The following is a 12,349-nucleotide window of genomic DNA, read 5'->3' on the forward strand; positions in this document are numbered from 1 at the left end:
AGTTCTTGAGGGAAAGGAGTGTGCCCTATTTGTCTTTATCACTGCTATGCCTAGAACAGAACCAGACATACAGTTGGTATTCAAAGAATGTTTATACCCATCCTCCCATTCTCTGTGGCATCAGAGACACACTAAGGGGAAAATGATGCAGGCAGGTAGGAATACAGAAACAACCCTCAGTGAAGAGGTCAAGTTTAGACTGGGCATCAGAGAACCACCTGCCTAGGTAGGATTGCTGCAACCACATTAGCAGGAGAAAGAATATGAGGACAGGAGATCAGACAGGCCTGAGTGATCCTTTCCAGATTCATCTGTCTCTATCTCTGTGTGTCTCTGTCTCTGTCCTCTCATTTGTCTCTCTCTGTTTTTTTTTTCCTTTTGTCAATGCCTTTCCCCAGGTCTGTGACTATTTATTTATTTATTCATTCATTCATTCATTTATTCATTTATTTATTTTTGAGGGAGAGAGGAACCGGGAGCAGCAGAGAGAGAGAGAGAGAGAATCCTAAATGGGCTCTGTGCTGGGCTCCATGACATGCTCTATGCAGGGCTTGATCTCAAGACCTGAGCCAAAATCAAGAGTTGAACATTGAAGGGACTAAGCCACCTAGGCAGCCCTGTGACAAATGTTTTAAATGGTTCTCTTTTGACTTGCTTTTCTTGCCTTTGTGTCAGTTGGTCAATCACTCTTTTATCTTTTAATCTGTTTCCTTTCAGCTTCTCTTTGCTCAATCTGCCACTAATGGAGAGAGAAGTTGTTGGTATTAATTGAGTGGACCTATGTGTTTTCATTTTAAAGGTAAGATATATGATGACGTGCAGCATTTAAACAACTCTTTTCTTGAAACACCTAAGCCATCTGCTTTTCATGTAATTTTCGTGGATTGGGTTCATTGGCCCCTAGCAGGTTAGCAGTCCTCAGGGTGACTGCCGTACCCTGTTCTTGGTGGTGTATGATTGTCAGCATTGCTGTATACCTTGGGACTCAGTCTTTTGGTGAATATATCCAAAGGCCTCATGCTTACCATGTTGTAGATTAAAATACAAGAGTATGGACTAGGAAAGAACTTGAACTTGACTTCTCAGTTCAGTGGAGCAGGGTGGAAAGAGAACACAAAAAGGCCTGGCCTGTCAGGGCAGAGGAATTTTTAAGAAAGCTTTCAACCCTGACAGTGATCCCCAAGGGAAGTGGAAGTTGCTTTTCACTAACACCACATACTTGAGGGCGGAATAGGTGATCACATCCAGCCACATTAGATATGTAATTTCAGAAATGTCATCAAACTGACTTGCTGCCAGACCTATGAAGCAAATCCCATAAGGGGTTTGTGGGCCTTTTTGTTTTCCATTTTTGATTCTGTGGTAGTTTTTTTTTAATATGTTTAATTTACCCAGTCTTTTCAATCAAAGAAATTGATACACTAATAGGACTAGTGGATGATGGTAGTGGTATCAAGGAGAGTAATTAAAAAGTCTAATTTTTCTTTCTTTCCAATAGTACCAGTCCTTAAATTGTATGGATCCCATGGGCTTGAAAGTAGAAAAAGTTTTAACAGAACTTTTATTTAAAGTCCAACAATGGCTTCTTGTGCTCTGATGTTGAATGTTAGGAGGAATCTTTCTTTTTCCAGGCATCGATGTTGTAGCCATTGGGGAGCTGGAGGGACAAAGGACTGTATTACTTTATTAGGGCTGACATAACAGAGTACTACAAACTTGGTGGCTTGAAATGACAGTAATTTATTCTATCACAGTTCTGGAGGCCAGAAGCCCCAAACCAAGGCATTTTCAGGACTATGCTCTCTCTGTCCATGTTAAGGGGCATCTGTTCCATGCTTTTCTCCCAGCTTTTGGTGGTTGCTGGCAATACTTGGCATTCCTTGGCTTGTAGATATATCACTCTAATCTCTGCCCCCATCATTATATACTGTTCATCCTGTATGTCTGTGTCTATGTCTCTGTTTTCTCTTCTCATAAGGATCCAGTTATATTGGATTAAGGCCTTCTCTAATGCATTATGGACTCAAGTTAATTATATCTGCAAAAATCCTATTTCCAAATAAAGTCACATTCCCAGGTACGAGGGGCGAGGACTTCAATATATTTTTTGTTGAGGGCACACAATTCAATCTACAACAGGGAACATAGTCTATGGTGGGGAATACAAGACTGCCCATAGCACCCATGTATGCGAAGAGATGAATTAGCTAGACTGCCTGGGATAGTCTCAATTTGGGGACATCAAGCCTTGGTTCTACAGTTGCCTAGATCTTGGGTATCAGACTGTTCATTCAGTCCAAACTCCAGGTTGTCCAGGAAATGAGAGCCCTCTCCATGGAGGGAAGACTTCATCTTTGAATTAACTTTGTGTTGTAGTAGAAAGAACACTCTAACTTGGAGCCAGACAATCTGGGTTCAATCTTTTCTACTTGTCATCCTACTCCATAATGGGAGCATGTTAATAAACTTCTTTGACCCTCAATTTACACTCCTATAGACATGGGATATAAAATTATTTCATAACAAGCTTAAGTGAAAAAGAGGTGTGAGAGTTTTGCAAAGTAGCGACATTTTTGTTTTTTTAATACATAAGAACTCTCTTTCTCCTCCTCATCTGGAGCAGAACCTTTGGTTATATTATGTTTTACATGTTGATATGATTCTTCCCACACCCAGAGTGGGCCAAAGTGAATTAAATTGGGCAGGACACCATCTGCTTCTGCAGCTCTAGAACTGAAGGTGATCACAGCCCCCAGGGGCCTCAATCTCTTAGCACCTGAAGCTACAGGACGGAACAGATTTTTATCTGGGTGGTAGAGAGAGCCCAGCCCTCTAGCCAAGCCTATAAATAAGTCTTAAGGCTTCAGAGCTGATGATAAAAGGAGGAAAAAAACGTATTTCTTTTGATGCCCCCCCCCCCCCCGCCTCCTTCGAAGCCTTGGGGAGGAATGTGTAGCTCTCTGCTTGTCAATGATGAAATTAGCAGGCTGCTGTCCTTCAAGACAAGAAGTGAGAAAGAGCTGGAATCTGATACCAAATGCCGCCGAAGAGAATATATTTTGCACAACATAAAAGGCCGCAACGTAAATTAGAAGAAATATGGGAAGACTTCAAAAAGGTAGGTCAAACTTTTTCCTCAAGCAGATAATTACAAGCTGGGGGTGAGTAAATCTTGTTAGCCTCTCTCCACCTCGTCCCTTCTCATAAAACACCAGTGAAAAGAAAGCCACACTCAATTCAGGATTGGACAGATGCCTGGGAGGGCTGGCCGGCTGCTGTCCATCACGATGCCTGTGGGCAGGGTGTTGCCACCCCCATTGTTGACCCCTTGTTGGTCCCACCCTCCAGGACACCCCTTCCCATCTCCTCCCCAGAATGCAGGCGCTAGGCTCCCCCACTCAAACACCCCCGTCAACTTGCTGAGACTCAGTTACTTCTCAGTGTCTGAAGAACTATCCCTTCAGGCGGCAATTTTCCAGTCAAATTTCTCTGCCCAAGTTTGAGGCCTTAAAATTAATGAAGTTGTTAACATTTCTTAAAATGTCTTTCACGACAGTTGAAAGGTGTGGATTTATCGCCAGTGAGCCTGCTGGCCTGTCTGGTTCATAGAGATGTGTGGGCTGAGCCTCCCCCAACACCCTTCACGGGACAGGAGTCTTGGCCTTCAGTTTGCTCTGCACTGTGGGATCAGCCTCCAGAGGCTGTTGTCGTGGCTGCCAGTCTAACTAGCTGCGTATGAAATTATGTCTCTGGCCTCTGAGCCTTGAGAGATCAGGACTTGGTCTTACCTACCTTTGTGTTTGTATCCCCTCTGGCTGTCTGGTCTTGGACCAGACACACAAAGGTGATGGTGGAGGCAGGTGGGTCACAGCTGAATTAAATACACTTAAGATAGACTCTGAAATGACCACTGCACTCAGTTAGGGAGCCACCAATCCAGGATCAGTTCTTCCCACTGTGAATCAACAGCAATAATGGTACTGCCTTTGGCATTTTCATCCAGCATTTGGGCAATGTTTGGCCAATGGTTTGGGTCCTCTCCTCTGCCTAGAAGGCAATTTTCAAGGATTCTAGGCCAGAAAAAGAGTTTGAAAAGGATCCTGGGAATAGTCCTGATCTATACTTTTGCCCCAAGGCAGCATGCCACTCTACCTCATTTTATAGATCAGAAGGGTGAGGCCCAGCAAGAGAAAGTAGGTGTATGAGGGCCAAGCAGCGGTAGGTAGCAGTTTAATAAACTCCGGTGGCTCTCTCCTTTCAACCTGCAACCTCTTTCTGGATGTTCTACAGAGGACAAATGGAATGCCCTCTGTGTCATGCAGAAGGTATACCTGCCTTTTTTGGATGCCTTGCATTTTATAAAAGTTGTCATCCTGTGGAGATACTGAATGACTTTGAGAGCAAATTCCAAATGTTATCCAAAGACCGGTTGTATCACAAATCTGGTTACAAAGCAATAACGATACAAAGGACCAGATTTCAATTATTTATAGACACTTGCCCTTATCACAAAATGACACTCAATGTCTGGCTTAAATAAAATCAAGAAGTAATTCTTATCTAGAATCTTCTGACAACTACTGATCTTCCTCTCCCACTGGGGAGGCTTCCCCTCCCACTAGAAGTGGCAGAAACATCCCAGCAGAGTATAATCCTATACTGCCCTAGGGTTTTGGATGCATTTGTTTTTTTAAGTTTGAAATGAAAGGTACAGTTAATATGAACCAGGACCAGCTGCATTTATGCATGAGGGATAGAAGTGAGTAGAAGAGCTCTGTTAGATTCATTTTTAAAAACTCAGGTTCGATGGCAGAGACTGAGTATCAGGAATAGGTAAATATGCCCAGAGGGGAATCTAGAACTTAGTGCTCTACCCGTTTCATAAATACTTAATTGGATCAGACCTCATGAGTTAAGTTCCATCCCTGGAAACCTTTTGTGTTCATTCATCATGCACAAGCCTTTATGAATACCTTTTGTGTGATATGATAAAGTGGGGAACAAATTCAGCCTAGTGCCTGCCCTTGTGGGGTTAACTCCAGAGAAGTTCAAGAGAAAAAGAAAATTGTCCACCTGGAAATACATCAGCTCTTTTCCAAACCTGCTCTTTCCTCTGCAGAGACCCGGTTTCTATGAGCTGTTAGAACGTTAGGTGTTAGCACAGAGAATGAGGAATTCTGTACCATATAAATTCAGAAGCCTCCTAATGGCTCCTAGACCATGACGCAGCAGGCTGAGCAGGTGGCCCCCTGGGAGGAAAAGTGAATGTAAGGGAAGAATTCTGGTTTTGTAGTTAGAGGATCCACTCTGTGCCATCTTCTAAGCTCAATTTCTACATCTGTGAAAATGGAAGGAGACCTGGCCTCCTTACTTCTGAGGCGGTTGCAGAACCACATGAGCTGAACTAATATCTAAGAACATGTCCGAATAACTTTAAAGAGCTACCCAAATCTAAGTGAGTCACTTCTGGGGCCCCGAAGGCCCTTGACCTTCAGAACAATAATACTTTCTCAAGAGATCTCCCTCATTAGAAACACACATGAGTTAGAACCCTCTAATTAGAAACCACAGTCGAAATGCAAATGAGTGTGGCATCTAGTGATTGGTCCGGGGTGTCAGGAAGATGATTCACCATAAAGGCTAGGGGATGAGATACAGCAGCAACAAAGCTGTCGTCTTCCTCTACAATAAGGAAAGCACCTGTGGGTCTGGAGGGGCCAGGCCTGGCTGGAATGTGTGCCAGGAGAAGATGGAGGACACTAAAACTCACAGCTCCTCTAATTAGGAGACGGTGATTGTACATCACAAATAACTATGAAAAAAAACACTTATCAAAAAAAAAAGGAAAAAACCACTTACCATATCGACTGCGATGAGACAGGAAAGGGAAGGAATCTTTCATTATCCAGGTCAGATTCCATGCAAAAGGATCAGGAGGAGGAGAAGGCAGGCTTGTTGGGGATTCCAAGGAGCTGTGACCTGGACATCAAAAACAGAGAGAACAGTGATCCACGTGCTCAGGTACATCTTCTAGCTGTCACTCTTAAGGCTTATAGGAAAAAGTGTGTAAGGGGCTTTTGCGTCATCCACTGGAAAAGCATGGGAAAAGACTGAGCCACTAGTAGATTGAACCGACCTCAGCACCTCCGTGCCCGTTTCCTATCAAGGCAGCCAAATCTAAGAAGTCTGAATCTCGTGACCAATGCCCTGCCAGAAACCTCTGGGAGACGAACTAGAACTAGCCACGCTACTTAATGGCTTGGTCTAACTGCTCTATTCAAAGTCTGTTCTGCCTAATAAGAATTTGTACAACTTTATAGAGAACTTCAATTCATCTCCTTCAGATAACTGCCTCTACTCTATGTTCAGACTTGTTATTTCATCTAACGTTGTTTGCTTGGATTATTATTGTCTTATCAATGAGAGGGTTGAAATCGCACTCAGAAGTTACGAAATTTTGACAATTATGCTATTTTCGGGGACAAAAAAAGCTAGGTGATGGGTTTTCCCACAGCCAACAGTCCAGGGAGGCACAAAAGATTAACGTTCTGATTTGCATGAAAGAAAGAAGGGTTGAGAGAAAAGGAGCAAAAGCAGCATTATTCCTTCGCTTAACAGTACCTCAAGTGGGTTTTGTGTGGTGAAAAGTAATTATAATATATCTACAAATCAAATGAACACATGTTACACGCTCTTATGCAGTTCTTCCCAGAAAATCCCCAACTCAATCACAATTTGCTAATGTTTTATGGCAGGCAAAGCTTTCGCTAAAGAAGGAACAGCCTTTTTGTTAAAGATGAGAATCAGCCCTGGTTCGCAGATAGATGTGTAGCAAGACCAAGTGAAGGGAAGTTGGAAGGAAGGGGACTAGGATTTCTTCCGTAGCTTCTGTGGGCCAGGTGATGCTGGGCTCTTAGCCCATGATCCCACAGAGATATTCACTGTGACTCTGTGAGATAAGCACCAGCACCCCCATCTTATAGATAGAACAACTGGGGCAAATGAAGGAATCAGGAGCTGAACCCTGGTTTGCCCAGTATCAAAAGGCCATGTTCCACCACGAGCTGGCTGGTTTGCTTCTCAAAACAGAACTCCTCAGCTACCTGGAGGGACTTGGTGAAGAGAAAGAGGTGGAAGAAAAGAAAGAATAGGAAGCAGCAGTCAAAGCCTTTTTCCAGTCTGTCTGCTTTGCACTTTCTTTCAGATCACCTCCCGCAGCAGCTCCTCTGGGCCTGTTCTCCTGCTTCCAGCCCCTTGTGAGCAGCAAGCCCTTTTCAGATGCCTTAAGGAAATAGCTGTGTTGGGTGATCGTGGCAGCCTCATGCTTCCAGACCCCTCCACTGCTTGGCCTGCTGGTACCATACCTGGGAGCACGTGCCCCTGTAGCTAGAACAGGATGGACATCCTGCAGTCACCCTCCTAAAGGAGACATCCTCATCTCTGACTCCCAAAGATTTGAGTAGGAAGTGCTGGCTTCTTCTGGACCTAGGAAGAGTTTTTTACTTTTCTCCTCCATGTGATATAAAGAAATCGAAATGGAATTAGTTGGTGCCCAGATCCATCTTTCTGCTAACATTTCTACATATGGCTCAGGGGACATGGGCTGAAAGGGGACAGGAAGGAGCTCTGCCAATATATTTCAGGGAGAAGCTGTCTGATGTTACTTTTACATCAGCCCTGTTTTATAGATGGGTAATGGGGTCTAGAAGACATCGGGCCCAAAACCACACAGGTCTACTTGGGGGCAGGACTGGGGTTTATTGGACTGAAAAAAATAATAATAATATGAACTGAACACATACGGACCAGGCACTATGCTAAGCATTTTAAACGAGCAATTACATTCATTTCTCACAAGAACCTTGTGAATGGCACTTTTATTAGTCCTCATCTTGCAGCCAGGGAAACCACTGAGGCTAAGGAAAGTTTGACACCTGGACTGTGGCCACATGGCCAGCAGGCAGGAGAACCGAGTCAGCAGAGCAGGTGAGCCTGATGCTATAGCCTACACTCCTTCCGCCACCCTTTTGGACCCCCACAAACCAATGCAGGGGGTCCTGCAACTCTCGAACTGGGCTTTGGACCTCCACAGGGCAATGGCTAAGGCCAGATGTCACCACTGAGCATGCCCCAAAACAGGGCAACTGCGTGAGGGCTCTTTGAATTCATGACAGCCAAACCCCAGCAACGACCTCCATGTGAATAAGTTTGCGTCTCTAGGTCTGAGTCATAAACATAGCTCAGATTCATGTAGTTTAGAAGTGGGAGGAAGATCAAATCTCGGCAATATTTCCGTGCTTCCAAGTAAGGTCATTTTTCTTAACCACACAGTTTGAGAATGGTACTGACTTTTTCCTGGATAAGAAGCACCAAGTGGATGGTGCTAGACTTCAGGATGCACTTATGAATCTATGTGTGGGCACAGAATGGCAGATGATTTTCAGTATGACCAAGGGCCAGGTTATATATTGAGACAAAAAATATCTGAAATTATTCAAAAGAAAGAGCTGTGAGGGCTGAGTCATGGCCTTGCAAGTAGTGACGGGCATCACTGTGGGTCATCCCTAAAATTGGCTTAAAGCCTTTTCAATCCAAAAATGTCAACAAATTATTGGGCATCTTCAAAGATGAACACCAGGTAAAATGCAGAAATATGGATTTTGCCCTTAACCCCTGGAATTTTTGCCAGGAGGCTGGGCTTACGTGGCTCCCAGAGGGAGACAGGTAGTGATTTGCTGCATGCGAGGTCAACCAAAAGGATGGGCCTCCTCACCTGAAGAAGTTAAAGACCAAGAATAATACAGCCCACGTAAATGAAGCTGTTTGCCAAAATCTGAAGCATTGAGATAGATATGAATTCTAGCCAAAGTTCACAGAATCTGCATAAATTTAAAATGTAAAGAAGAAAGTACCTCTGCATCTAACAAGTGCAGGGAAGAGGATCTCGGTTTCCTTCATGTCCTCTTTCCTCCTCTTCCTCACCCTTGGTGGCAAGGGGGGTTTCCAGCACAGAGAAGCACAGATGCCACGAGATGCAATCCATTTAAGCAAGAGAATGTCTTGACTTTTTGGTGCTTGCCTCTAAAAATATGAGGATCCAGAGTGAAATGAGCCTCATGAGCATGTATGTATGGGGTGGAGGTATGAAGTAAGGCCTACTGGCTCAAGAATAGTATATCTTGGACCCTGGAAAGAAGGCTGGAAAGGAAAGGAGAGGGGAAAGCAGGAGCAAGAAGCTTCCAGGTGCCCAAGGGAGGCTGGCCCGTGATGGCCGAGATCACCAGAGGTGGGTAAGATTGTTTTAGGGTTTTTTTTTTGTTTGTTTGTTTGTTTTTCCTGGTGGCATCCTGAGCCTTTTCCACAGGGTGTCCGGTTAGAGTGAAACCCCCAACCTCTCAAGGCTCCTCTGTCTACTACAGATGCCAGGTCCATCACTGTAATAACTCCCTTGCAAACAATCCCTCTGCCTCATTCTTCCTTCACAATTGTCATGAGCAGCTGAGCATGGTGGTGGGAGAGGAGGGAAGCAAAAGGGAAGAGGGACACACCATTATGCTGACAAGTTTCACTTTGAATTCATGACAGCAAACCTCCAGAGGACCCTCAGTTCTCCCCAGGAATCCTCCTGCATTCCCTGCTGAGATCAATGCACCCTCCCCCTCTCCAGCACCACCTACCCCTCAAGCCCCTAATTCCCTTATTCCACTACATTCTCATGCAGTGGCCTTGTTTCTCATTCCACTGGGAAAAGAGAAGCAAATCTACCAACTTGTAGGTGTCAGTTCCTGTATACACTACTGCCCTCCTGTTACAATGGACATACCGTCTACACTCACAAGCAGCAGCAACCTCTCCACTTAGGTGCTCAACCTACCTTCCTCCAGGAATCTGCTGCTGCAACAGCCACCCCCACCCCCCGCGGTCTCCTACCTCAACAATGTCCCTCTACCAACTCAATCTCATCCATAGCAAACATATGACATCTTTAAAGAAAAAAGAAAAAACCTTCCTAGACCTCCACACTCTTCTTCACCCATTATCCTGCTATTCTGTTCTCCTTTACAGCTAAATTTCTTAAATGATTTGTCTGTGCTCCTGTTTCCATTTTCTCCTTCCCCCTTTCTCTTTAACTTAACAAAATGAAGGTTGTCTTCACTACCCCAGGCCAAGGTCACTGGGGATCTAAGCTGCTGATACAATGGACAGTCCTGGTTCTCTTCTTACTACACCTCTTGGCAGCACATGAGCCCGCTGACCTCTCCCTGCTTCTTGGATTCCTCACATCCTGGTGACCACATAGACGTTGGATGCCCTCAGTCCTCACCTCCTACTCCTATGGCAGGTCCTCTCTATTGTTCTTTGCCAGATCCTCCCCATGTTCCAGGCTGTACAAAAACAAACAACCGCCTCCACCCCGCTACACACACACACACAAAAACAGAAAACCAAAACAAAACCCCAAAGCCAAAAAAACCAAAACCCCAAAACTAGTCTCAACTTTCCAGCAGCAACTGTGTAGAAAATTTCATGCTGAATACTGAATTTCATCACAGTGGTTTTATCCAGCTGATAGTGATCAACGGCAATGAATTTCAAGTGACCCCAGGACACTAGAACTTCCTATACCTTACTAGAGACTCTTGACCAATGAACAGGGAATTTGTTTTAACACAACACTTGCATACTTAGAAACTCATTCTCTCCCATCCAAAGTGCTGATTCCTAATTCTGACTTGTCAATGACCACCAAAGAACCCTGTTCCTAAAGATTTAAAAACTGTGATTTTTCTTCGTTACAGAACTACTCAGTGAATTTTTCCTTGCCTGATATATTAAATATGCTCAGTGTTTATTTTTGTTTTTAACACAGATGGTCAGGGGATGGGATTATCTTTGTTTTATTATTCGACCATTGTTAAAAGTAGGGGAGTTTGGGCCTTTTCTCTTCTCCATCTAAACTTACTCCCAAAGTTATCTCACCCAGTATTATTCCTTTAAAGATCACCTAACCCAACTTCCCTAAGCAGCAACATATATGTCCAACTGCCAGTCTGAAATCTCCATTTTGTTGCCTGATAAGTATCTCAAACTTAACATGTGCCAAACTAAACACTTGTCCTCTGCATAAACTCGGGTGTTCCCATCCCAAAAAGTGATCAGAACCCTTCTGATTGCTTAGGGCAAAACCAAGAGGGATCCCAGACTTCTTTCTTTTCCCACCCTCACATCAATTAATCACCAAATCTTGCTGGCTCTACCTGGAATTTTAGCCCTTCCATTTCTCTCCCATCACCACTCACCCTGATTACTGCGCTACCCTCCAAACTGGCCTCCTACTTCTGTGATTATTCACTTTCAGGGTGTTTTCCACCAGCGTGTAGACTATCCCTTCAGCCCTGAAATGGCTTTCACATTTCTTGCCATGGCCTACCCGTTGATAGCCCCACATAATCTAGCCCCTGATTTTCTTTCTGACCTCATTTCCAGCCATGTTTCCCTTGCCTGTGGAGCTCTGGTTCTACAGGCCTCATTGCCAACCCTCAAACTTACCAAGCAAACCCCTTACTTCAGGGCCTTTGCATTGATAGTTCTCTCAGCCTGGAGCTCCTCCTTCCCAGAGGCACATGGCCATTCCCTCTCCACCAGGTATCTGCCCAAATGTTACTTCCTCAGAAAGATCTTCCTGATTAACCTTCCAGAAACATTACACCCTGTAAAGGCACTCCCTATGCCCTTTAGCTGCATTTATTATTTCTCACATTTACATCTACTCATTATAGTGTATCTCCTGCACAAGCCACTGACAACTCCCCATGCCTGGCACATAGTATGCACTTAGTAGATATATTTCATTTTTTTTAAATTTTTTTTTATTTATTATTTATTTATGATAGGCACACAGTGAGAGAGAGAGAGAGGCAGAGACATAGGCAGAGGGAGAAGCAGGCTCCATGCACCGGGAGCCCGATGTGGGATCCGATCCCGGGTCTCCAGGATCGCGCCCTGGGCCAAAGGCAGGCGCCAAACTGCTGCGCCACCCAGGGATCCCTAGTAGATATATTTCAAATGAATGAAACCAGCGCCCACAAAAAAGTATTAGCTCTGGTGCTTACCAGCTGCTGGGCTTCATGCTAATCACATACTCTGTGGAACCTCAATGTCCCCAGAAAGATAAGACCAAGGATAACGTATGTTGTACCAACCCCCAGGGTTTTGTAAGGGCCAGATGAGCTAATGCACGCATGATCTACTCTTTAAATATCAGTTATGCTGGTCTTTTAGTTTTATGCTTCTATTTCTGCTTCAGAATCCAAAATGAATAGGAGTCTTGGTTCTTTTCCTATGTCCA

General features: G+C 44.3%; 1 protein-coding gene across 1 annotated transcript in view; it reads right to left on the reverse strand.

Moving 5' to 3' along the window:
- Nucleotides 1-12,349, reverse strand: part of ALK (ALK receptor tyrosine kinase) — a 690,816-nt gene that overhangs the window by 489,661 nt on the left and 188,806 nt on the right. Inside the window, exon 2 of the mRNA XM_055327701.1 lies at nucleotides 5,860-5,979. Coding sequence (XP_055183676.1) covers nucleotides 5,860-5,979 — 120 coding nt within the window. The remainder of the gene's footprint in view (nucleotides 1-5,859; nucleotides 5,980-12,349) is intronic.

The sequence above is a fragment of the Nyctereutes procyonoides genome, unplaced genomic scaffold, assembly GCF_905146905.1.
Source record: "Nyctereutes procyonoides isolate TBG_1078 unplaced genomic scaffold, NYPRO_anot_genome, whole genome shotgun sequence".
Classification (NCBI taxonomy): Eukaryota; Metazoa; Chordata; class Mammalia; order Carnivora; family Canidae; genus Nyctereutes; species Nyctereutes procyonoides.